The 27,370-nt window shown below is 43.9% G+C and overlaps 1 protein-coding gene across 1 annotated transcript; it reads right to left on the reverse strand.

The window, feature by feature from the left end:
- Positions 1-19,808: 19,808 nt before the first annotated feature.
- CCL19 (C-C motif chemokine ligand 19) lies at positions 19,809-21,607 on the reverse strand. Its single transcript, XM_025914717.2, has 4 exons — positions 21,335-21,607; positions 20,496-20,622; positions 20,169-20,262; positions 19,809-20,078 (listed from the first exon to the last, which is right to left on the reverse strand). The coding sequence occupies exons 1-4, from the start codon at positions 21,393-21,395 to the stop codon at positions 20,058-20,060; spliced, it is 303 nt and encodes a 100-aa protein (XP_025770502.1). The 5' UTR covers positions 21,396-21,607; the 3' UTR covers positions 19,809-20,057.
- Between the last annotated feature and the right edge of the window lie 5,763 nt (positions 21,608-27,370).

A 27,370-nucleotide genomic window follows, 5' to 3' on the forward strand; every position in this document is an offset into this window, starting at 1 on the left:
CTTGGTTCCAGATTAGAGGTCAGAGTAAGGAGTGCCTCCTTCTTTCCCAGGCTTCTCCTCCTCCCCGCAGCTCTTTGTGGTTGTATACCTGGGGGTGGGAGGAGTGGGAAAAGTGGGACTCACCTGGTTCTTCATATTCCCCAGAACAATGACAAATGGCAGGGAAAGCTGGAGAAGGTCCCTTCCTGGGTTCACCAAGTCTCCCCGGGGCCCATCACAGTGTGTATGCATCTGTCATCTGAGACCTGGTCTTCCCTTGGACAAGCTTTGCTAATGCGAAAGATTTTTGGAAGCAGGTCTAATTCCTGTATCTCACATCTAAGGACTCTAGGGCTTCACTCTCCTGGCCCAGCCAACACTGACCCTTTCCCCAGTTGACCCATTTTCCTATGTGCCAAGCTGAGTCAGAGGAATAGCATGAGTGAAACCTGGCCTAGAATATCCACTTCTACCACGCCTTCCCTGTCCTGGGAATTGAGAGAATTTCTGAGGAAAAGAGCTGGTCAGCTCACAGAGACAAGGAAACTAGAAATGAGGGAGAGGAGCAAGTGCTTTCCCCATCTGATGAGAGGCCCCAGAGACAGAGACCAAAGGGGGAGACCTCTCCTAAGAGACTAATTGTGGAATGCTATTCTGTTTCCTTTTCCAGCCCTAGAGCATATGATGTAACAAACTTAACTGTGGGTACAATTTTTTATGCCTTCTCTATTATCCATCTATGTGTCCATATGTTCACCTATATTTGTCTCTTTATCAGTTTATTCTTCCTTCTTCCATCTTTCATTTATCTTTTTATATCTTCATTTCTATTCCCTCATGCATATGTTCAACCATTATAATTCAATCATCATTAATGCATCTATTCACCCATCTATTATGCTAATAATTCATATTTGTTGACACTGGAGTGCCAGGCACCATGCTAATTGTTTCATGACAAATCTATGAAGTAGAGTACTATGGGCTATGCTTTTGTTCATGTAGACACTTTTTATACTCTTCTTTTTCTTTTTTTTTTCCCCAAAGTAGGCTTTACACCCAGAGCAAAGCCCAGTGCAAGGCCTAATAACTCACAACCGTGAGATCAAGACCTGAGCTGATATCAAGAGTCAGATGCTCAACCAACTGAGGCACCCAGGCTCCCTGCTATACTCTTTTTGTATGTTTTCTTTAAGGAACTCCTCTCCCATCTCATGTGGTTTTGGTGGGTCTGTCAACCACAGTGCTCTGATCAGAGTACTCCACTTTCTGGCCACTCTAATATATTGAAGAACTGAGTATGTGTTATAACCACAGTTAGTTGGAGCTTTTCATGAGATTTGCTATTAGGAGAAAGAAGACCTCTGTTTATTTATTTTTGTATTTTTAAGATTTAAAAGCAAAAAAAATTTTTTTAATTTACATCCAAATTAGTTAGCATACAGTGCAACAATGATTTCAGGGGTAGAGTCCTTAATGCCCCTTACCCATTTAGCCCATCCCCCCTCCCACAATCCCTCCAGTAACCCTCAGTTTATTCTCCATATTTAAGAGTCTCATGTTTTGTCCCCTCCCTGTTTGTTTTTTATTATTTTTGCTTCCCTTCCCTTGTGTTCATCTGTTCTGTGTCTTAAAGTCCTCATATGAGTGAAGTCATATGCTATTTGTGTTTCTCTGACTAATTTCATTTAGCATAATACCCTCTAGTTCCACCCATGTAGTTTCAAATGGCAAGATTTCATTCTTTTTGGTTGCTGAGTAATAATCCATTGTGTGTGTGTGTGTGTGTGTGTGTGTGTGTGTGTGTGTGTGTGTATACCACATCTTCTTTATTTATTCATCCATCAATGGACATTTGGGCTCTTTCCATACTTTGGCTATTGTATGTGTGTGTGTGTATACCACATCTTCTTTATTTATTCATCCATCAATGGACATTTGGGCTCTTTCCATACTTTGGCTGCTATAAACATTGGGGTGCATGTGCCCCTTCGAAACAACATCCCTGTATCCCGTGGATAAATGCCTAGTAGTGCAATTGCTGGGTCGTAAGGTAGTTCGATTTTTAATTTTTTGAGGCACCTCCATACTGTTTTCCAAAGTGGCTGCCCCAGTTTGCATTCCCACCAGCAATGCAAAAGAGATTCTCTTTCTCCGCATCCTTGCCAACATCTGTTGTTGCCTGAGTTGTTAATGTTAGCCCTTCTGATAGGTGTAAGGTGGTATCTCATTGTGGTTTTGATTTGTATTTCCCTGATGATGAGTGATGTTGAGCATTTTTTCATGTGTCGGTTGGCCATCTGGATGTCTTCTTTGGAGAAGTGTCTACTCATGTCTTTTGCCCATTTCTTCATTGGATGATTTGTTTTTTGGGTGTTGAGTTTGAAAAGTTCTTTATAGATTTTGGATACTAACACTTTATTTGATATGTCAGTTGCAAGTATCTTCTCCCATTCCGTTGGTTTCCTTTTAGTTTTGCTGATTGTTTCCTTCGCTGTGCAGAAGCTTTTTATTTTGATGAGGTCCTAATAGTTCATTTTTGCGTTTGTTTCCTTGCCTCTGGAGACGTGTTAAGTGAGAAGTTGCTGCAGCCAAGGTCAAAGGGGTTTTTGCCTGCTTTCTCCTTGAGGATTTTGATGGCTTCCTATCTTACATTTAGGAATTATCTTTCATCCATTTTGAGTTTATTTTTGTGTGTGGTGTGAGAAAGTGGTCCAGGTTTTTTGCATGTAGCTGTCTAGTTTTCCCAGCACCACTTGCTGAAGAGAGACTGTCTTTATTCCATTGGATACTCTTTCCTGCTTTGTCAAAGATTAGTTGGCCATACGTTTGTGGGTCCATTTTTGGGTTCTCTATTCTGTTCCATTGATATGAGTGTCTGTTTTTGTGCCAGTACCATACTGTCTTGATGATTACAGCTTTGTAATACAGCTTGAAGTCTGGGATTGTGTTGCCTCCTGCTTTGGTTTTCTTTTTCCAGATTGCTTTGGCTATTCGGGGTCTTTTCTGGTTCCATACAAATTTTAGGATTGTTTGTTCTAGCTCTGTGAAGAATGCTGGTGCTTTTTGATTGTGCTTGGATTGCACTGAATGTGTAGATTGCTTTGGGTAGTCTTGACGTTTTAACAATAATTGTTCTTCCTATCCAGGAGCATGGAATATTTTTCCATTTTTGTGTGTGTGTGTGTCTTCTTCAATTTCTTTCATAAGCTTTCTATAGTTTCCAGTGTATAGATTTTTCACCTCTGGTTAGATTTATTCCTGGTTAGATTCCTCTGGTTTATTCCCTGGTTTATTCCTCTGGTTAGATTGCTTTGGGTAGTCTTGACATTTTAACAATAATTGTTCTTCCTATCCAGGAGCATGGAATATTTTTCCATTTTTTTTTTTGTGTGTGTGTGTGTCTTCTTCAATTTCTTTCATAAGCTTTCTATAGTTTCCAGTGTATAGATTTTTCACCTCTGGTTAGATTTATTCCTAGGTATTTTACGGTTTTTGGTGCACTTGTAAATGGGATCGATTCCTTGATTTCTTATTCTGTTGCTTTTTTGTTGCGGTATAGGAATGCAACTGATTTCTGTGCATTGATTTTGTATCCTGCAACTTTGCTGAGAAATGGATCAGTTCTAGCAGTTTTTTGGTGGAATCTTTTGGGTTTACCATATGGAGTATTATGTTATCTGAGAAGAGTGAAAGTTTGACCTCCTCCCGGCTGATTTGGATGCCTTTTATTTCTTTGTGTTGTTGCTGATTGCTGAGGCAAGACTTCCAATGCTATGTTGAATAACAGTGGTGAGAGTGGACATCCCTGTCTTGTTCCTGACCTTAGGGGGAAAGCGCTCAGTTTTCCCCATTGAGGATGATATTAACGTTGGGCTTTTCACATATGGCTTTTATGATCTTGAGGTATGCTCCTTCTATCCCTACTTTCTTGAGGGTTTTTATCAAGAAATGATGCTGTATTTTGTCAAATGCTTTCTCTGCATCTATTGAGAAGGTCACATGGTTCGTGTCCTTTCTTTTATTGATGTGATGAATCACATTGATTGTTTCATGGATATTGAACCAGCCATGCATCCCAGGTATAAATCCCACTTGGTCATGGTGAATAATTTTTTTAATGTGTTGCTGGATCTGGCTGGCTAATATCTTGTTGAGGATCTTTGCATCCATGTTCATCAGGGAAATTGGTCTATAATTCTCCTTTTTAGTGGGGTCTTTGTCTGGTTTTGGAATCAAGGTAATGCTGGCTTCATAGAAAGAGTTTGGAAGTTTTCCTTTCATTTCTATTTTTTGAAACAGCTCCAAGAGAATAGGTGTTACCTCTTCCTTAAATGTTTCATAGAATTCCCCTGGAAAGCCATCTGGTCCTGGACTCTTGATTTTTGGGAGATTTTTGATTACTAATTCAATTTCTTTACTGATTATGAGTCCGTTCAAGTTTTCTATTTCTTCCCGTTTCAGTTTTGGTAGTGTATATGTTTCCAGGAATTTGTCCATTTCTTCCAGGTTGCCCATTTTATTGGCATACAATTACTCATAATATTCTCTTATTGTTTTTATTTCTGCTGTGTTGGTTGTGATCTCTCCTCTTTCATTCTTGATTTTATTTATTTGGGTCCTTTTTCTTTTCTTTCTTTATTTTTTTTTTAAATATAATTTATTGTCAAATTGGTTTCCATACAACACACAGTGCTCATCCCAACAAGTGCCCTCCTCCCTGCCCAACACTCACTTTCTCCTTTTTTTCTTTGTGATCAAATTGGTTAGTGGTTTATCAATTTTGTGAATTCTTTCAAAGAGCCAGTTTCTGGTTTCATTGATCTGTTCTACTGTTTGTTTGTTGTTTTTTTTTTTTTTGGTTTTGATAGCATTGATTTCTGCTCTAATCTTTATTAATTCCTGTCTTCTGCTGGTTTTGGGTTTTATTTGCTGTTCTTTTTCCATCTCTTTAAGGTGTAGGGTTAGGTTGTGTATCTGAGACCTTTCTTTCTCCTTTAGTAAGGCCTGGATTGCTATATACTTTCCTTTTATGACTGCCTTTGCTGTGTCCCAGAGGTTTTGGGTTGTGGTATTATCATTTTCATTGGCTTCCATGTATTTTTTAATTTCCTCTTTAACTTCTTGGTTAGCCCATTCATTCTTTAGTAGGATGTTCTTTCGTCTCCAAGTATTTGTTACCTTTCCACATTTTTTCTTGTGGTTGATTTTGAGTTTCATAGCATTGTGGTCTGAAAATATGCACAGTATATGATCGTGATCTTTTTGTACTTGTTGAGGGCTGATTTGTGTCCCAGTATGTGGTCTATTCTGGAAAATGTTCCATGTGCACTGGAGAGGAATGTGTATTCCACTGCTTTAGGGTGAAATGTTCTGAATATGTCTGTTAAGTCCATCTGGTCCCGTGTGTCATTCAAAGCCATTAATTTCTTGATTGTCTGTTTAGACGATGTGTCCATTGTTGTAAGTGGAGTGTTGAAGTCCCCTACCATTATGGTACTAGTATCAATGAGTTTCTTTATGTTTGTGATTAATTGATTTATATATTTGGGTACTTCCACATTTGGAGCATAAATGTTTATGCCTTCTTGGTGGATAGACCCCTTCATTATGATATAATGCCCTTCTTCATCTCTTGCTACAGTCTTTGTTTTGAAGTCTAGATTGTCTGATAGAAGTATGACTACTCTGGCTTTCTTTTGTTGACCATTAGCATCATAGATGGTTCTCCATCCCCTCACTTTTAATCTGAAGGTGTCTTTAGATCTAAAGTGGGTCTCTTGTAAACAGCATATAGATGGATCTTGTTTTCTTATCTATTCTGTTACCCTATGTCTTTTGATTGGAACATTTAGTCCACTGATGTTTAGAGTAAGTGCTGAAAGATATGAATTTATTGCCATTATGTTACTTGTAGAGTTGGAGTTTCTGGTGGTGTTCTCTGATCCTTTCTTGTTTCTTGCTTTTGGTATGTATGTATGTATGTATGTATGTATGTATGTATGTATATATGTATGTATGTATGTCTTTTCTCCCCTCAGAGAGTCCCCCTTAAAATTTCTTGCAGGGCTGGTTTAGTGGTTACGAACTCCTTTATTTTTTGTTTGTCTGGGAAACTTTTTATCTCTCCTATTTTGAATGACAGCCTTGTGGGATAAAGAATTCTTGGCTGCATACTTTTCTGATTCAGCACATTGAATATATCCTGCCACTCCTTTCTGGCCTTCCACGTTTCTGTGGACAGGTCTGCTGCAAACCTGATCTGTCTTAAGGACTTTTTTCCCTTGCTGCTTTCATGATTCTCTCCTTGCCTGAGTATTTTGTAAATTTGACCATGATATGCCTTGTTGATGGCTGGTTTTTGTTGAATCTAATGGGAGTCCTCTGTGCTTCCTGGATTTTGATGTCTGTGTCTTTCTCCAGGTTAGGAAAGTTTTCACTATGATTTGCTCACATAACCCTTCTACTCCCTTTTCCCTCTCTTCCTCTTGATTCCCTATGATTCTGATGTTGTTCCTTTTTAATGAGTCACTAATTTCTCTAATTCTTAAACTGTGCTCTTTGCCTTAGTCTCCCTCTTTTCTTTGGTTCATTATTCTCCATAAGTTTGTTCTCTATATTACTTATTTTCTGCTCTGCATCACCCATCCTCCGCCATAGCATCCATTCGAGATTGCAGCTCAGTTATAGCATTTTTTCATTTCATTCTGTCTAGCTTTTACTTCTTTTGTCTCTGCAGAAAGGGATTCTAATGTATTTTTGACTCCAGCTAGTATTATTATCGTGATTCTAAATTCTTGTTCAGACATCTTGTTTGTATCTGTGTTAGTTAAGTGCCTGGCTGCCATTTCTCCCTTCTCTTTCTTTTGGGGTGAATTCCTTCGTTTCATCATTTTGAAGGGAGAAAAGCAATTAATGAGGTAAAAAAATAAAAAAAATTAAACTTAAAAAATTAAAAATTTAAAAACAAACACACACATAAAAAAGAAATAAATGATGCTAGAGCCTAGGTGTGTTGTGGTCTGGGTGTTTAAAGGGGCTTAATGGGGCGCCTGGGTGGCGCAGTCGGTTAAGCGTCCGACTTCAACCAGGTCACGATCTCACAGTCTGTGAGTTCGAGCCCCGCGTCGGGCTCTGGGCTGATGGCTCAGAGCCTGGAGCCTATTTCCGATTCTGTGTCTCCCTCTCTCTCTGCCCCTCGCCCGTTCATGCTCTGTCTCTCTCTGTCCCAAAAATAAATAAAAACGTTGGAAAAAAAAAATTTAAAGGGGCTTAACAGTTTAGAGAAAAAAGGGGAAAGAAAAAAAGGAAATCGTTTGAAAATTTGAAAAAAAAAACACTGAAATAAAACGAAGTGATGGAAGTAAAATAGAATTTGAAAATATTTACACAAAAGTAAAAAATATAGTAGAAAAAATAAAGAAAAATATTTTCATTAAAAATTGAAAATAAAAATAAAATTTTCTCTTTCTCTATTCAAGAAAAAGAAAAGAAATGAAAAAGAACAAAAACAAGAAAAAAAAAGAAAATTGAATAGATGGACCAGCGAACAGACTGAAATACAATTGAAATTACTTCGTTTTCCCCTAGAAGTCAAACTATGAAGTGCTTTATAGTCTGTAAACTAAGCAGGCAGAGAGACTTGTGTTCCTGAAGAGCGAGGTTAGCCCATTGCGGTGTGGCTTAGTGTAATGGCTCCGATCTCCACTAGATGGTGCTGCTTAGCCTACTGGTGTGGATTGTTGTGGCGCTTGTAGGTGTGTATCTGCGTGCATGGGAGCGGTGAAAATGGCGTCCCCCAGCTATCCAGCCTGTAGTATTGGAACTCTGTTCTCCTAGGTCAACAATTGCGCCCCTATCCTTTGTCTTCGGCTTCTGCCTGCTCCTCACTTTTACACTGTCTGTGACCAAGCCCCAGGCAGCACCTCCCTCCTGAGTTTTATTTCAGATGCGGCTGTGTTTCCTGACCCCTTACTTCTGAGGGACTTTGGCTTTGACCCAGTCTGCCCTTCTGCGGGAGGTTCTCACCCAGCAATGGCCAGGTGCCGGCTACACCCAGGAACATTTGCGGTACTGTGCTGCTGCCGATGGCCCCAGAGACTGCTGTGGGTTCCAGTCCACCACAGAATAAGTTCACGTGATTGGATGGCAGCAGTGTTTCAGGGATTATGGCCAATCACAGCACACATCTGACACCAGGCTTCACCCCCAGCGACCTTGTTCCAGCACCAGCGAATGTGGTTGTTCTCCAGGGCCCACTAGAGCCTTTGCCTTTGGGGGAACCACAGAGCCTCTACCAGATGTCTTCCCAGCGGGGGAACCACCTCTCCTGTTGTGGCCTGAAGACCCTAAACTTCACTCTGCTCCTGGGGATTCACCCTTCCCACCAAAGCACCACCAGGTATCGAGCTGTGGAGTTTCAGACTCTGCACTCCCCCTCTTTATATAGTCTTAGTGGAATTTAAACCCTCTCCTTTCTTTCTCCCTTTTTAGTGCAGTCCCTGTAGCTGTTTCTACTTTTCCACTTTCTCTCCTGCTGCTTTATTTTGGGGAGGGGGGGTTGCTTTTCCTGTACTCTCCCCCTGTCTCTGTCTTCTCTCCACAAGCAAAAACAGCTCCCTGCCCTCCGCTGCTTCTTTCTCCTCCAGTTCACCTCTCCACACCACATACCTGCTGAGTTCTGTGGTTCAGGTTGTGCAGATTGTTGTGTTAATCCTCAAATCAGTTTTTTAGGTGTGCAGGATAGTTTAGTGTTGATCTGGCTGTATTTCATGGATGTGAGACGCAAAAAAACTTCCATGCTTCCACCACCTTGGCTTCTCCCCCTCTTTTTAAATTTTTTTGTTTTTTTATTTTATTTTGAGAGAGACAGAATGCAGGAGAGGCAGAGAGTAAAAGACAGAGACAGAATCCCAAGCAGGCTCTGCACTGTCAATGCAGAGCCTGATGTGGGGCTCGAATCCACAAACCATGAGATCATGACCTGGGCTGAAACCAAGAGCTGGATGCTCAACCGACTGAACCACCCAGGTGCTCCACAAAACCTCTTTTCTGGGAGAAAAGATTATGTTCATGTGTGTTTGTGTGTCTGTGACTATGTGTGTGAATTGCATGTGTCTGATACGCCTCTGTGTCCATATTGTGATTATAAGATTAAATGTCTATGGTGTGTCCTCTGATGCATATGAGTGATTGACTAGGTGCCTGTGTATGTGTATGTGGGTATGGACATATGTGGGTGGGGGAGGGTGTTGGCATTTGTTTGTGTGTGGCTGTGTATTCTGGCTGCTTCAGTCTATCCATTTGTGGTTTCCAACCTCACAGGGCCTACAGGGAGCATCTATTGCATAGGGTAAAGGGGTTAGGAGGCCCCTGGCCTGGGATCTAAACCTCAAAGGGCCTCTAGAGGGCATCTAGTGTATACAGAAAATGAAAATGTGTGTCTCCTGGCCTGAGGAGCCTGGGCTGTCTTGTTCCAGAAAGGAGCTGGAATTGAGCAAGAAACCAAATGACTCAGCCCCTGAAAGTCCCTGATCCTTGGGAAGGGGTCTGCTTCACACCCCATCCTTCTTCAAACCTTCTGTCGTATCCAGAGGGTCCTGGCCCAGCCAGAGGGTCAGAGCTTAGCCCTTCAGTCTCAGAGTGTGGGTAGAATGTTGCACAGGACTTCCAGAGGTGACAGGACATCAGAATGGGGAGAAGTCTTGAGCAATAGTACACCCCCCTTTCCTACCTTCTGTGCTCTGGAGCTTGAAGTAACAACATTGCCAGGGGTTCCTGAGCACCTCCTCTCCTTAATTTCCTGCACTTTGGGCTAATCCTGGCCCCAGAGTTCCTGGGCCTGGGCTGAGCTTGCTTGGGGGAAGTATAGGAAACAAGTGCTCCTGAACCCAGAGCAGAAAGTGATTTTTGTGGCTGGAGATGAAGAGCCCTGGGGCCCCAGAGAGAATGCAGAGGAGGCTGCATGAAGGAGGGATCTCTGCAGAACCTCGAGGATGGGTGAGGCTGGAGGGAGGATATTCCAGGTAGAATAAACAACAAGTACAAAAGCTCAGAGGAGAGACAGGGGTTTGGGATTAATCCCAGTGTGGGTGAGGAAGGGGAAGGGTACATGGTAACAGAGACTATGTGTGTGTGGATAATACCTGGGGTACTTGGGGCGCTTTCCCCTGGTGATGCCATGCCTAGTGGTCAAAGTTAATGGAAGTCCCATGTGACCTTAATCAGGCAGGACTACTAGGGGCTTGTCTTCCTTGGGCATGAAGGTTTGGGTCCCTTAGCAGTCATAGAATGTCAACCAAGTGAACTACCAGTTGGAGGTAGAGAGGGAATGAATCACAGAAGAAGTGTGGTGAACATAATTCTAAAGTTCCTGCCCCCTGGTGTGTATGCTCCTTGCTTTGAGGAGATCCCCTTGACCTCTAGACCTGTATATGATGGGATATCATTCATGGGATTAGGTTATGATATATGGCAAAATGGAAGGATTTTGCAGATGTAATTAAGGTCCCTAATCAGTTGACTTTGAGTTCATTGAAAGGGAGATTACCCTGGATAGGCCTGACCTAATCAGGTGATCCCTTTAAGAAAGTGTCTAGGGGCACCTGGGTGGCTCAGTCAGTTGAGTGTCAGACTCTTGATTTCGGCTCAGGTCATGATCTCACAGTTCCGGAGACTGAGTCCTGCATCAAGCTCCACGCTGATAGCTGATAGTGTGGACCCTGCTTAGGATTCTCTCTCTCCTCTCTCTCTGCCCCTCCCCCTGCTCATGCTCTCTTTCTCTCTCTCAAAATAAATAAACATTAAAAAAAATGTCTAGAGGTAAGAAAAAAGCAGCAGCCTAAAGTTTTTTTTTTTTTTTTTTTTTTTTTTTTAGTGTTTATTTATTTTTGAGACAGAGAGAGACAGAGTGTGAGCAGGGAGGGGCAGAGAGAGAGACACACACACAGAATCTGAAGCAGGCTCCAGGCTCTGAGCTGTCAGCACAGAGCCTGATGCAGGGCTCAAACCCACGGACCATGAGATCATGACCTGAGCTGAAGTCGGATCCTTAACCAACTGAGTCACCCAGGTGCCCCAGCCTTAAAATTTTTTTTAAAAGGTGTGCCTGGCTGTCTCAGTTGGTAGAGCATGTGATTCTTGATCTCAAGGTCATGAGATCAAGCCCCACATGTAGCATAGAGTTTACTTTAAAAAAGAAAAGAAATAAGCATCAGCAAATGCTCTCATATTGGCTTTGAAGAAGCAAACTACAATGTTGTAGACAGAGCCATGTGGCAGGCAGCTATAGGAACTCAGGGCCTCAGTTCTACAAGCACAACTGCCAATATTTTGTGAGTTTGAAAGAGGACTCTGAATCTGAAATGAATTTGCAGCCCTGGCTGACACCTAAGTTCAGTCTGGTGAGACCCTGAGCAGAAGACCCAGTCAACATTTACCTGAACTATTGATCCCCAGAAACGGTGAGATAAGAAATTTGGATTTGCTAAATTTGTGGTGATTTGTCACACAGCAATAGAAAACTAGTATGAGAAGGAAGTACATAATAAATGCTAATTAAGCCTCAGGGCTAGTTTCAGAACTACTGACTATGGCATTTAACCATATTTTTCTCCTGGTTTTGAAGTGTCCCCATTTCTTTAACTGACTCCCCTTTTCTTTCATCCTCATTTAATCCATTCTTGAAGATAGATTGTTGTGGTGATATTATTATTACTCACAAAGATGGTGATTTATTTCTCTTCCTGGCAGTTGCTCCCTTAAAGTTAAGCATGGTTGTATGACCCACTTTGGCCAATGAAATGTGTATAGAAATGGCATGTGTCATTTGTAGATAGAAGTGTTTAAACAAGAGTTCCCGTGACTGTTTTTCCTGGCTGCAGTGATCATGGAAACATGTGTTGAGATGAAGAAGCATGCTGAGAGATCAAGGCAGTCTGGAATGTTGAGCTACCACATGCAACACAGCTGTGCTAAAGTCCCGCCTAGACCCACAGCAGGCTTGATATGCATGGGGAATAGAATTTTGTTGTGTTAAGGTACTCAGATTTGGTGTCATTTGTTATTTCAGCATAACCCAGCCTATCCTTGACCAATCAGGTGTGTTGGTGGTGGTTACAAGGTTTTGTAGAATAGAGATGATATAATAACAAACTAGAAGAAGAATGGATGCCACCCTGAGATCTTGGATTTAGAATTGGATTTTTGCTATGGGCTGAATTGTATCCCCTGAAAATTCATATGTTGAAGCCCTAAACCTCATTGTGACTATATCTGGAGATGGAGTCTTTAGGAAGTAATTTAAGTTAAATGAGGTCAAAGGGTAGGACCTTAATCTGATAGGACTTAGGCCTTATAAGAAGAGAAAGAGAGGGGCACCTGGCTGGCTCAGTTGGTTGGGCGTCTGACTCTTGATTTCCGCTCAGGTCATGATCTCATGGTTTGTGGGTTTGAGCCCTGTGACAGTGTGGAGCCTGCTTGGAATTTTCTACCCACCCCACATCTCCCCCATGCACACACAACATTCTCTCAAAGTGTATAAATAAGCTTTAAAAAAATTAAAAAAAAAAAAAAGAGAAGAAAAAGAGAGATCTCTCTGTCATGGGACATAGTGAGAAGGTAGTCATCTGCAAGATAGGTAGAGAGGTCTCACCAGCTCTCAACAGAAATTGACTATGCTGACACCTTGATCTTGAACTTGCAACCTATAGAACTATGAGAAAATAAATGTCAACTGATTAAGCCACCCAGACTATGATATTTTATTATATAAGACCAAGCTAAATAAGACAGATGTGGTAATTGCTAAAGCTCTAAACAGTGTCTCTTTGGAGAGGGGTGAAGTGTTTTGGTTGTGTGAGCAAAAGAGATATTATATTAGATGATACCCTTAAATTTTTAAGAAGGCTAGGGTTTTGGACAAATGGTGTATGTTGATGTTGGATAGCCAGAGGATAGACTATAGAGGTATTTATCATTGTTTTCACTGCCCACAACCTTAACTCCTCCCTATATGTGAGGAATTTCCCATTGTATTAGTCTTAGTTAACCAATAGTTACTTTCCATCATATAATACCCAAAGGTCACATTCTAATTCTTCTAGCCCCCTTGGGCACATGACTTAGGCTTAGCCAATTAGAAAAACCTTACCAAGATTGTGAATAGGAAGATAGTAGTGATGCAAAGGAGCAGGAGTAGTAGAGAATATATTTTGATAGTGGTAGGAATGGTGGCAGAGGTGACATGTGTTTTCCAGGGGCACTGTAGCTGTGATTCCAGATGTAGAACCTGGCAAGCTGATCACCAGATACTTGTGGGGCTTGAAGTAACAGTACAAATGAAGGCCAACATACCGTGTATCTAAATATTTAAAAGTTATAAATCAAATAAAAATATACCTTTCTTACTGCCTTGAAAAATATGCTTTTAGAGCATCTTGAAGGTCAGGTTCAAATTTAGAATTCTTAGACTCCTTGGAGTTCCATGATGGAATGAGGTGATAAGGGGAGCTTACTTCAGTGCTCTACTTGTCCTCCTCCTTTTCCTACCCTCAGTTATATCCTGTACCACGAAGAGCCTCATGTGCCTGGTGTAGACATTCTAGCCCCATACATACAAGCTCCTTCCATGTTCCCTGGAAATAGCTACCTCTTGGCAACTCTCTGGATGCAGAGAGTGATGCAGTCCATTCTAGGAAGGATGGCTCTGTGGAAGAGGACTGCCTGACTCTGGAAGCTGCTTGGGACTACTTGGGCAGGGAATTCTCTAGTTTTCAGTTCCTGAAATGTGATCTAGAAGGAGAAGCACAAACTACAGGTCAGCATGTCTCCTTATTCCTGTGTCCTCTGTGTCCTGTGTCCAGAGATATGACTGGAGGAGAGCCAGAGTAGAGCCCTCTGAAACATGGAATGCAGGGCAGGGGCTCCAGTTGTCTGGACATAAGGGTGGTACTGGAATTTGGTATCCCCTTCTGGGGATGCTGTCCTGGAGGGATGTCTGGACTATCCTGGTTCTATTGCAAGCTTTGCAAATGGTTCTGGCTGCTCAGCCTCCCTTAGTCATCTATTTTCTACAACTTCCTATGGTCTTTTCAATAAATTACTTTTCTGTTTAAATCAGCTAGTGAGTTTCAATAGCTTGCAAGTAAGAATCTTTATTAATACATTTGTATATTTGCCTTTTTTGGTGTGGTGTGCAGGTACTGTAACCTTTGTTAGAGGATTTCTTGAGCTTCATGAAGCCCAAGACCATATCTGTCTTGTTCACCTAGAACGGTGCCTGTTAAGAATAAATGTTCTGGGTTCCAGTGATGTGGCATCACTTTAGACACAATGATTTGCCAAGCTAGGACCCTATTTCATGGTAGCCCTTAAACTATGGGGGGTCCTACACTAACAGATATTTTGACACTTAGGGCTGCCATGCCAAGAGGTTCCATTTACTTAGACTACAGGGAAAATGGTGTCCCTGGAGTTGTACAATGTGGATATCCTGCACTGTACATCCTGAACACCAGGCCTGGTCTTCCTGACAGTGATAGACTTCCCTGAGAGGAATAGTGACCTTATAGTAATGGGGGACTTTGACATTCATGGGGGTTCTGTCAGCAATGGGGACATTATTAGGTATTGAGATGTCCTGTCAGTAGGTGTTCTTGGATTGATGGAAGGCTTTTAAAGTGTTGGGCTCCTGGAAGGAAGGGGTGGTTTCTTCTTGGAGGATGCTCCTTGAAATGATGATCTGACAGGTATGAGATCAGCAAGATGATTGAGGTTTTGATGGTGATGGGTCCAGATTTCCAGGGACTGTGATTCTGAGAACCAGAGCCCTGGGGGATCCAGTTGTCCTGGTAGGGCATTGTGGAAACTGCTGGGGTTCAAACCATCCCACTTCTGCTGTGTTGGAGCCCAGGAAATCTCACATCTTGTGCCTCCCCACAGGAGCCATGGAAGACTAGAAGGTCCTAGGAACAGGAGTAGGGCCTCCTCCCCTGTCCTGCCTGATCCTGGCCCCTCAGAAGATGGACATGGCCCATAGATACCAGTCCTTCTGGAATCTGATCCCACCCCTGTGGTCCCCAGATGCTCTGCTCTGTGGAGGTTCCCTCCAGAACCTGGCTGGCTCAGAAGCCTGGCCCCGCCCCTTCCAGGAGCCTTGCCCACAGCACCCCAATGTCTGGCCCCTACTTTTTGGGATCCCAGGTCCTACCCTTCTATTCCTCTTTTCCTTTTTTTTTTTTTTTTTAATTTTCTTTTTCAACGTTTATTTTTATTTTTGGGACAGAGAGAGACAGAGCATGAACGGGGGGAGGGGCAGAGAGAGAGGGAGACACAGAATCGGAAACAGGCTCCAGGCTCTGAGCCATCAGCCCAGAGCCCGACGCGGGGCTCGAACTCCCGGACCGCGAGATCGTGACCTGGCCTGAAGTCGGACGCTTAACCGACTGCGCCACCCAGGCGCCCCTCCTCTTTTCCTTTTAACGTCACCTGGTCTTGGCCTCTGATATTCCCCTGGGAATGGAGTTAAGAATGTGGGCATATTTGTAGCCTGATCCCCATCTCCACTGCTCCACTTTGGGAAAACTGAGGCTTGAATAGACCTGGAGAGCTGTGCTTATTACCTCCTGGAAGCTTTGGGGAAGCTAACTTCCCCTTAGCTGGAGAGCCCAGGAGGCTAGAAGCCCTCCAGGCGGCATCTCTGTGTCTGGGCTCAAGCACTAATGTCCTGTCTGAGCCTCCAGCTTCTCCTCTGTTTTTTTCCTAGCTTTTCCTAGCAAGCCAAGCCTTTCTACCCCAACTGAACATCTCAGCCCTCAGCCCTCAGCCCAAGTGCTACCCCTCAAGCAGTCTTGGGGTGCAATCTCAGCTCTGCCACTCACTAGTTGAGTGAACTTGGTAGTTTACACTACCTCTCTGGGCCTCAATTTCTTCATATATAAAATGGGACTAGTGATCTCCATCTCATAGGGTTGCTAGAGGATGCAATGATATAATGCACATAAAGGACTCAGCTTGGAGCCTGGCATGTGATTAGCACCCCAAAGTAATGACTTTCCCTGTTCCCTGAGGGTCACTTCCTCAGACCTGGCCTTGCTGTATTGTTTCCCACTTTTATTTAGGAAATGGGTCAACTCAGAGAGGTGGTATGTGTTGTAGCTAAGAGTACAGATTCTGGAGCCAAACTGCCCAGCTAAGACCCCCCCCCCCCCCAACACTTCACTATCTGTCCAGCCTGGGCAAGCTACTTAACTTCTGCACCTCAGTTTCCTCAGCTGTAACGTAAGAATGATACTAGTACTTAAAGCAGTGCCCAGCACTAGTGGTGAAATAGCTGGTATTACAGAGCCATGTCCTTCCATGTGGACAAGTCTCAGGGACCACTGAGGAAGTTCTCTGATCAGAGAAATGCTGGCTTATTCTTACAGAGGGGTTCTTAGAGGAAATTCCCCCACTTGGGAGTCCTGCTCCTTTGTGAGACTGTGATTTCCAAGATTTTCTGGCTGGTTCAAAGTTTCCCGGAGACCAGAAAAGGGGGGGGTTGGGGGTGGGGGCTTACCAAGAAATTGAACATGAGCTGATGAAAGTATGATCAAAACCGTATGGGGCTGGCTCTTACCAAACACTTACCCATGCAACAGAGACAACCCCCATGTCTTGAGAACTGGATGTGCTCCAGGTATGAGTGGGATGGGGTATTGTGGGAAAGGGCCATTTTCAGTTACATTTTTTGTTAATCAAAAGAGTACTGGGCCTTGTTCTGTGCCAGCCCCTGAGCAGAACAATATTGACAGTTGAGATCAACAGGTCCAATCCCTTTCCCTGGGAACTCTATCAATAGACAGGACAGAGAGCTTTTTGTCCATCATGTAGATGGGAGCTGGGGAGCTCTCTGAGCAGGGATGTCAGGTCCCTTTAGGGAGATGTTGTTTGCTAGGGCCATAGGCCTTCAGGGTAGGGGGCTTTCACTCAGCTGCTGACCTTAAACCTGTAGCAGGTGCCATGGGTCCTAGACAGGAGGGTGTCTACCTAGAGCCAGGCAGTAAGGCCCCTGTCTTCTGGTTGAGGAGCTGGAAGTCCATACTATCCCTTGGAGAAGCTAGAAGCCTCATCATTGTCAGGTAGGCTTCTGGCCTGCCATAACTTGGCAAAATGACATAACACTTGTGGGTAAATCATAGTGAAACAGGGAGCAGGTGTGAACAGATAAAGTCACAATGCTAAGAATATTTGAGTGGGGAAGGACAAGTCTCAGATTGCTGGGCTAAGAGCAATCTCCTGTATCTGGCAGGAGATAAGAGGATAAGACTGAGTGCCCGGGAGGGGCTGGTGGCTGGGGAAGAGAAGGCATTGGCTGGAGAAGGGTTGGGGAGGGCTGCATCCCTGCTCCCTGTGGTACTCTAGTGTTCACCCCCTCAGACTTCCTTGAAATTCCTCACTCACCAGGCCTCCAGGGTGTGGCAAGAGGCTGTTCAATCCAAGCTCCTTCACTAGCTCCCGAATTATTTTCTCTCTTCCTGAATCTCAGCTTCTTCTTTGTTCCCAGAGGGTATCCCTTGGGACCCAAGAAGTAGGGACATTTCTGAATGTGCATGACTTTGCGGGGGGAGGCTATGTGAATGCTGCGGTTTTAGCATTCACCCAAAAGATGACCCAAAGATGCATGAGTCAAATCTTTGGAGGGACTCTTAAAAATTAGGTTCCCCTCCTTTTACACCTGACTTATGGGGGAAGTAAGGTGTTGGAGATGGGGAGTAAGGAAGGGACTTGATTGGAGTGGTACAATGAAGTGCAGAAGTAGGATTGGGGGCTGGGCACTGAGTTCAGGACTTGTTCCTGTCCCCCTCCGTCCATCTCCCAGTGGCAGTATCAGGGAGGTAGTGTTCAAGGGGCTCTGTAATTGTAGCATTTCCCTCAGGGCTCCCTCCCTCACTTCCCCTCCTTTATCTGGGTTTCTCTCCCAAGAGTCCAGAGGTAGGTTTTGTGTCTGCCTCTGTGGCAGGCTGACCTCCACTTGGCTTCACTGGAAACTGAGAAGGATTTGAGGCAATGTGCTCCCTTCACACCTGTGTTTGTCCTTTGCCTGCTGGAGAGCAGGGCTCAGGGTTCAAAAGGTGTCTGTAGCTGGGACCTCTGGAGCTCCATGGTTGACTGCCTTAATGAATGGATGGGTAGATGGGTTGATGCATGGATGGCAGTCTAATGGATGCAGAGACAGCTAAATGGATGGATGCATGGGTGCATGGATTGGATGAGTAATTTCTTCCAGGCATCACAGCCAAATTTCCCAGCCATAGCAGTTGTTTTTGCAAATTATCCCCATCCCACCCATTCCTTGTGACTCTAAGACCTGGGATATCTGAGGTTTTGAATACCTACTTCTGGAAGCAGAGGGCAGGAAGAAGCTGCTATGATTTCAGCTCAGTGTGGAGGGGCTGGCACAATCCCCTCACCACTGCTCCCCTTTCCAGGCTGCCCAGGCCTGGTTTTGTTGCCAGATGAGGAATATCTGGTACAGTGATGACCCTTCTTCTCGGGTGATGATGCTCAGTCCATTGTCATAGCTACCATCCAACCTCAGCATCACAGACTTGCTGCTCTCAGTGGGACAGTCCCTTAGAGGCCATAGTTGGAGACCAGCAGCTTCCTCAGGGGACATCGCAAGCATAGGGGTTCACTCCTCCCAGAGCAGCCCTGTAGTATGCTCCAAGAGTCACAGGGCTTTCATCTCTCAAAGAGGAGACTCCTTTATAACTCCCTGGTCTTAGTGTTGCCTTGGACCTGGTGCCCACATGGGCTGGAGAGGTAGTGGTGGATTCCTCAATGCTGAATCTCCCTAGCTCCCTGGCTACTCCTTCTTCCACTTGCTGGGCCCTTTCCCATTCTGACTTCTGGCTCCCAGGTCTATCTATCCCACACTACCAGATAAGTGTGGCCCCAGGATTGCTCAAACGGGGCTGGTCCTGGCCCAGCCTGACTGAGTGAGAGAGGAAGGCTGGCCTGAAAGTCAGATTCTGTATGGGCATATGGACACTCACTGCTGGCTGTTGAGCCTTTCTTCACATATTTATTCATTTTCTAGACAAATATTTATTGAGCGACTATTTGGTGCCAGGCAGTATACTGGACACCAGGGAGACAGTGGAAACCAAAATAGGCATCATCCCTATCCAGGAAGGCTGACAAACTATCAGTTATAACTCAGTGTGATGAGTACTGCAAGGGGAGAAGAGCAGGGCTCTCTGAAGACTTGGGATGAAGGGAGGCTACCCAACCCAGCCTAGAGTCAAGGAAGGCCTCATGGAGAAAGAGTCATTAAGAACCAGATGGGAAGGTAGGTGAGCCAATGAGAGAGAAGAGTGTTCCTGACAGAGGGAATGGCATGGCTGTTTGGGTACTTTCCCCCCAGATAGTAGAGCTGGGCCCCTTCCTGCCCCTGGCCATGAGAACTGGTTCTTGATAAGCCCCTTCCCGCCCTGGTGAAACCTGATCCCTGAGACATCTGGATACTTTGCCTTGGAGAGCAAAGACTGGGAGGCGTGAAAGAGTTTGGCTCAATCATTGAACAGACACAAGTTTGAGTGTCACAGTGCTGTGAAGAGACATGAGGTGGGGGCCCTGATTGTGGGAGTTGATCCTGAAAACCCTGGTATTAAGTAGGAGTCCATGAGAAGATTGCTTATGTCCATGATACCTGAAAACCCAAGGTATTAAGTAGGAGTCCATGAGAAGATTGCTTATGTTGCATAGTGAAAATTAGATCTTGCCATTCCATCTCCCTATTTCCTATCCTGGTCCTCTTGGACAGAAAACAAACAGCAAACAGACAGATCCATGGGTACCAGTTGGGCTTTATTGGAAGCATTGCAGTCTGGGTGTGGAGGAGAAGCTGTGCTCCTGCCACACTCATGCCTGCTCACACTCACACTCACATTGACACTGCAGGCCCTGTCCCAGCTGGGTCAGGTCTGGTACAGAGTTGCTGGAGGCCTGATCCTCCCTTTTGGTCCTTGGTTCCCCAGGGCTGCAGTGATTCATATCCCCTCACTCAGACACAGGGCTCCCTCTGGGGCTGTCATGGGTTAACTGCTGTGGCGCTTATTCTAGGGGAGGAAGAAGAGTCAAGGTCATGGGCTGGGGTCTTGGGCAAGGACTCTGAGGGAGGAGGCAGGGCTGGGGAGGGCTGGGCTTGCCTTTGCAGTGTTCTTCTGCAGTCTCCGGATGATGCGGTCCACCCAGGGCTGGTCTGGGGGTGCACAGAGCTGGTGACCTCTCAGTGTGGTGAACCTAGAGTCACAGGTCAGTTATCAGAAACAGTGGAGCCCTGGAACCCAGATCTGTGGTAGGCCCTGGTGTGAGGGGCAGGAAGATGTGGGGACCACATCTGGGAACCAGTTTCAGGCGCTTACTTGAAGAGGTTGGGCTTGGCAAGGAGAAGAGAGATAAGATGGTGGGGGTATCACCAATGGCTGATGGGGGAGAGGAGGCTGAGGCTAGACAAGTCCCTCCCCACAACTCACACGACAGCAGGAACTCTACAGCCATCCTTGATGAGGAGGTAATGAAAGGCCCGCACGATATTCCCAGGGATGGGGCGCTGGGTTACAGACAGGCAGCAGTCTTCAGCATCATTGGCACCACCCAGAGCTGGGATATGGGAAAGAAAGTAGTGTCAGGGCATAGGGACCCTGAGGAAGGGAGGCCGTAGATAGCCCTAACTGAGGTTAAGGACACACGTCTGTGTGTGTAGGCAGCTAAATCAGTTATTCAGCTGGTATATATCAATATGGCCCTAGTGGTTGCTAAATATATTGAAGTACTTCTAAGCTGTTTGGTAAACAACCACTGCCCTAGGCCTCATAAATGCCTTTCTGCTGCCCTGATCATCCCAACTTCTCTTCCAGGACCTCTCAACTGCTGCATCAATGAAGAGTTGATGCTGTTCACAGCACGGGGGTGGGGAGGGGAGGTGGGGAGTCGGGGGTGGGGAGTAGCAGGAGGCTGGGGTTAGAGGACTTACGAATTGTTAAATATTTTGACTACTAGCCCTGTCTCCCATTCTCTCTCCTGTAAGCAAATATATACTGTTTTCTCCTGTCTGGGAAACTGAGGCAACAGGAAACAGGCTGCAGAGAGAAGGTAGCCATAGGCCTTGGGATACACCAAGAGACAGACAAACATTGGAATTCAGGGGCCCAGGCACTCACAGGCACACACACAGGCACACACACAGTCACACACACAGTGTTCAAGGAACCTCCGGATTCACCCAAACATGGAGACCTAATTCAGTGTCCCCACATCCAGCATCAAATAGTCTGACATTTAGACACCCCCACCCCCTGTCCCCAGGGCTTACCAGGAGAGGTCCAGAGAATCAGCAGGCTGAGGGTCAGTAGTGCAGCTGCAGGGGATGCCATGGAGGGTGAACAGAGGCAGACCAGAAGTGAGCGGGAGTACGGGTGAATCTCTGGGTGTGTGCAAGAGTCTGTGTGACACTCAAAGTTGGCTGGGAGTGGGAGGGAGCAATGGGAAGTGCACAGGAGTCCTTGTGCGATGTGAGGGGGTCTGGGAATGTGAGTGCGAAAGCCTGTGTGAGGCTGCGACTGCCTCCTATTTATGGCTTGGAACTTTCACTTTCCCTGCTCAGAAATTCCCCTCCATATCCATTCTGTGGATTCCCCTCTGCCCCCCTTTTTCTGACGGAACCTGACCCTGCCCTCCCTTTTCCCGCCTCAGTAGCTTCCCTGCTCTTCTGCTTTCTTTGGCTTCATCTCGGAGAAACTAAGCAGTCTGCCGTCTCGCCAAGAGAAGGGACCTTGCAATGTCAGCTCCAGATAGAGGTTCTCCATTATTGCATCAGTGGCATTTGCATCATTAACCATGGCTTTCAGTGGTGATAGTCAGGATTGGGGTGGGGTGCAGAGTGAGGAGTTGCATACCCTTCCCTAGCCTTATCCCTCATTTTCACTCTTGTCTCTGTGGTTATTCTCTCTGGTATGGGTGGTGGTGAGGAATGCTTCTCTGGTGCTCTCAGAACAACCATGGAGCCTGGGGTAGCCTCCTAGTGCCTGCCCATCCATTATCTGGGAACCAGTCCCTTCCTTGGGAGAAGTATAGTTGAAAGAAAATTTCCTTGGGAGGATGCCCAGCACCTATCCCACATCTCAGGCCTCTGGGATTCAACTTCCTGGCTCAGCCAGCACTGCCCTTTTCTCTTTTACCATGTTCAGATGTTTAACACTTGGGTCAAGAGAACAGCTGGAGGGATCCTGGCCTGGAATAGCCCCCTTCATCTTTCCCCTCCTCTCAATCCTGGGAACCAAGAGGGGATTTTTAGGGAGAGGTACTGGTCAGCTCATATTCAGACAATCCCCAAATTTCAAGGAATCAATAGATGGAGCAGGGGACAAGTGATTTCCCATCTTTATGAGAAAGGCCAGAGATAGATGAGAAGAGAAGGACTCAAAAGGGAAATTAATATGGGAACACCCATTCAAAGATCCCACTGAAGTTTTAGACCCTCTTTTGGATTGGGGAGGTGTTTTCCTCATAAGTTTCTAACTTATCTCTCTTTCCATACATTAGTAATAATAATAGTAACAGTATTTCTAATTGTTTACTACACGCTAGGCTCTCAGTCAAGGACTTGATTTTACTAGCTTCCCCAACAAAAAGTGTGAAGTAATTTTTATTATTATCATATTATTATTCTGTTTTACACATAAAGAAAATGAGGCTCAGAGCACAAGGTCACATGGCAAGTAGGTGTCTTGTACTTACGGGTCTTTTGCTCTAAGGTTTACACTCTTTACCACTATCGCACACTGCCTGTCTGCCAACTGTCCATTGATCATAGAACAGTACAGATGAGTGAGACTCTACAGATAGAATGCTTTGGCTGGGACTCAAATTCCATCACTTGCTAGCTGTGTCACCAAGTGCAAGTTCTCCTGTTCTTGTGTCTTTTATTTTTTTGAAGTCAGCGTTTTCATTTTTATTCTCAAATTTTTATTTAAATTCTAGTTAACATATAATATAATGTTGGTTTCAGGAGTAGAATTCAGTGATTCATCACTTACATATTAACACCTAGTGCTCATCGTAACAAGTGCCCTCCTTAATACCCATCACCCATTTAGTCCATCACTCCACCCACCTCTCTCCATCAACCCTCAGTTTGTTCTCTATTGTTAAGAGTCTCTTGTGGTTTGTTACCATCTCTTTCTCTCCCACCCCATATGCTCATCTGTTTTGTTTCTTAAATTCCACATATGAGTGAAATCATATGGTATTTATCTTTCTCTGATTGACTTACTTCGCTTAGCATAATACACTCTAGCTCCACCCACATCATTGCAAATGGTAAGATTTCATTCTTTTTGATGGCTAAGTAATATTCCATTGTATATATATTCCACATCTTCTTTATCCATTCGTCAATCAGTGGACATTTGAGCTCTTTCGATAGTTTGGCTATTGTTGGTAATGCTGCTATAAACATCAGTGTGCAGGTACCCCTTCAAATCCGTATTTTTGTATCTTTTTGGTAAATACCTAGTAGTGCAATTGCTGGATCATAGGGTAGTTCTATTTTTAGTTTTTTGAGGAACCTCTATACGGTTTTCCAGAGTGGTTGGCTGCACCAGTTTGCATTCTCACCAACAGTGTAAGATGGTTCCCTTTTCTCCACATCCTGGCCAACATCTGTTGTTTCCTGAGTTGCTAATTTTAGCCATTCCTTTAGGTGTGAGGTGGTATCTCACCATGGTTTTGATTTGTATTTCCCTGATGATGAATGATGTTGAGCATCTTTTCATGTGTCTGTTAGCCATCTGGATGTCTTCTTTGGAAAAATGTCTATTCATGTCTTCTGCCCATTTCTTAACTGGATTATTTGCTTTTGGGTGTTGAGTTTGATAAGTTCCTTACAGATTTAAATACTAACCCTTTATCAGATGTGTCATTTGCAAATATCTTTTCCCATTCTGTAGGCTGCCTTTTAGTTCTGTTGATTGTTTCCTTTACTATGCAGAAGCTTTTTATCTTGATGAAGTCGCAAAACTAATTTTTGCTTTTGTTTTCCTTTCCTCCAGCAATGTGTCTAGTAAGAAGCTGCAATGACTGAGGTGAAAGAAGTTGCTGCTTGTGTTCTCTTATAGGATTTTAATGGTTTCCTGTCTCACATTTAGGTCTTTAATCCATTTTGAATTTATTTTTGTGTATGGTGTAAGAAAGTGGTCCAGTTTCATTCTTCTGCATGTTGCTGTCCTGTTTGGAAAACTGTTTGTTGAAGAGTCTTTTTTTTTTTTTCCCCATTGGATATTCTTTCCTGCTTTGTCAAAGCTTAGTTGACCATGTAGTTGTTCCTCCATAGGTGTTCCTGTGTCTTAATATCCTTCTGTGTAAAATAGGAATGGTGCTAGATCTACTCCTTAGGGCTAAGTGAGGTAATGCAAATAATGTCCTTAGTTTAGAGGCTGGCTCGTAATAAACACTCATCAACTGTTAACTATTGTTATTATTCTATCCTTCATTCAGATATATGTCAGTTCATCTATCTATTCATTTTCCATTGATCTATGCATTCTTTTGCTTATGGTGGTTCGGGTTATGCTCTGTCGTCCCACCCTCATCCACTCTCCACTCTTCTCTACCCTGCTCTGTTCTCTGGAAGGCTGACCTGTATACACTGAATTGCCCTCCAGCTTCTGTTTTAGTTTGGTCCACAGGAGGCAGCAGCAGATCAGTGGGTGGTAGGAGAGAGAGGTTAATTCCCTAGATCCTTCATTTTGCTGCAGTCCTGGCAGTGAATAATTTTCTTTCTGGTAGTTGTTCTCAAAGAGTGGTCTTCAGACAGCAGCATCAGCCTCACCTGGGGGCTTGTTAGAAATGCAAATTCTGAAGTTCTATTCCAGACCTACTGGAATAATCTGTATTTTAACACACCTGTAGGTGACTGATACATGCTGGAGTCTGAAAACCACTGATCTATAGTTATAGATCCTTTGGGGCTCCCTCCTCTCTATGGGTCTCTCTGTAAGGCTCCTGAAACACTGTTCCCTCTTCTTGCCCCTTCAGGCTTTGGTATGGTAATGGTTTCCCACTATTGCTAAACCCTGGGTGCCTCACTGTCCCATGTTGGTTTCTTAATCTCACCTCACCCCTTAAATAGCTCCTTTATTAAAGTCTTTCTGGTTAAAATTTTTTGAGTGTGCCACCTGCCAGGATCCTGATTGATACAGTAAATGGTACCAGAAGAGATCCAAGGAAATAGATTCCCACAATGGGATTCTAGGATTGGGCCGCTCAAATGTTTGATGAGTCACAGATAATCCCTTTACATGGGTAAAGAAGACACTAAGTAATCTGAAGCACGAAGAAACATCACAGTCACTTGGATTATCACCACTGAAGTATAGGGTGTAATGTTGGTGGAGGGCAAGGCATTAGGAGATAAAAATGACAGAGGTACTTAATTACTATGGCCACAAATGGGATTTCAAATGGTGATTACATATATAGTTGAATGGGCTGCCTGTTGTGATAATGCTAGCAAAATTATATTTAAAAAAAAAAAAGGTGAGGGATGCCTGGGTGGTTTGGTTGGTTGAGCATCCAATTCTTCATTTGGGCTCAGGTCATGATTTCAAAGTTCGTGAGATTGAGCCCTGTGTTAGGGATTCTCTCTTTCCCTCTTTCTCTGCTCCTCCCCTATTCTTGCACCCCACCCCTACCAAATAAATAAATAAACATTTTAAAAAAGGGTGAAAAGATATCATGAACTTCTTTTTTTTTTCTTTTTAACTTATTTTCTTTTTTATTATAATTTTTAAAATTTACATCCAAATTAGCATGTAGTGCAACAATGATTTCAGGAGTAGATTCCTTAGTGCCCCTTACCCATTTAGCCCATTCCCCCTCCCACAACGCCTCCCGTAACCCTCAGTTTGTTCTCCATATTTATGAGTCTCTTCTGTTTTGTCCCCCTCCCTGTTTTTATATTATTTTTGTTTCCCTTCCCTTAAGTTCATCTGTTTTGTCTCTTAAAGTCCTCACATGAGTGAAGTCATATGATTTTTGTCTTTCTCTGACTGACTACTTTCACTTAGCATAATACCTTCCAGTTCCATCCACATAGTTGCAAATAACAAGATTTCATTCTTTTTGATTGCCGAGTAATACTCCATTGCATATATATACCACATCTTCTTTATCCATTCATCCGTTGATGGACATTTGGGCTCTTTCCATACTTTGGCTATTGTTGATAGTGCTGCTATAAACATGGGGGTGCATGTGTCCCTTCAACACAGCACACCTGTATCTCATGGTTAAATTCCTAGTAGTGCAATTGCTGGGTCGTAGGGTAGTTCTATTTTTAATTTTTTGAAGAACCTCCATACTGTTTTCCAGAGTGGCTGCACCAGCTTGCATTCCCAGATACCATGAACTTCTAACTCAAAGTATGGGTGGAGATCCAGATAAACTCTATGGAATTCTTAAGAAATATTTATTGTATGTGATCACATGACAGATGTGGCTGAGGATCAAGCCCAAGACCTGATTGTATGGGTTGTAGAGTTGTAACACCAGGTAAATGCACAACCTCACCATACCTGATGCTAGGGTGCTGTTGGAAAGGAGCAGGATTCTGAGACTTGTGATGAGGATGTTTGGACAGAGATGAACAGAGCTGATAATGTTTTTTGTTTTTTTAAAAAAATATATAATATTTTAATATTTTTTTAAAGTAAGCTTCATGCCCAGCACAGAGCCTAATGCAAAGCTTGAATTCATGATCCTGAGATCAAAACCTGAGCGGAGATCAAGAGTCAGACACTTAACTGACTGAGCCAACCCAGCTCCCCTAATTTAAAAAAATTTTTAAACGTAATCTCTATGCCCAACATGGGGCTCAAATTTACAACCTTGAGATCAAGAGTCACATGCTCTACCAACTGAGCTAGCCAAGTGCCCCTAAAGCTGATAATTTAATATCTTCAAATTCCTTTGAACATTTCTTGCTGGTAGAAGAACACTCTTCCTCCTCCTGCAAACCATGAATGACCTGGCCTTTATTCCATTAAAAACATGTTTTTAATAACTCCTAGGGCATGCATTTTTTTCTTCAAGACTTACCCTGACAACTCCTCATAGTCTCCAGGCCTACAGGGATATATAAGATGTGCTCTAAGAACAACAGCATGTATGCTGAAGGATTTGCAGGAACTTGAAACTCTATTGGGAGAATCTTGGGGACCAGTGAGGACAAATTTGTTGACATGGTGCCCTCACCCAAGAATTGTATTAGTTTAGCACCTGGGAGTGATATTAATAGTCTGTTGGGTTGGTTACTGGAAGTGTGGACTCAACAGTGGCCTTTGATCAATAA

This window comes from Puma concolor, chromosome D4, assembly GCF_028749965.1.
Source record: "Puma concolor isolate L17-30 chromosome D4, mPumCon1.1.hap2, whole genome shotgun sequence".
Classification (NCBI taxonomy): Eukaryota; Metazoa; Chordata; class Mammalia; order Carnivora; family Felidae; genus Puma; species Puma concolor.

Excerpts from the sequence above, each read along its gene's own strand:
- CCL19 (XM_025914717.2), bottom strand. The coding sequence starts at position 21,395 with ATGGCATCCCCTGCAGCTGCACTACTGACCCTCAGCCTGCTGATTCTC. Across the intron at positions 20,623-21,334 it reads GATTCTCTGGACCTCTCCTG|CTCTGGGTGGTGCCAATGAT; the intron begins GTAAGCCCTGGG and ends CCCATATCCCAG. Across the intron at positions 20,079-20,168 it reads TGCAGAAGAACACTGCAAAG|AATAAGCGCCACAGCAGTTA; the intron begins GCAAGCCCAGCC and ends TTCCTCCCCTAG.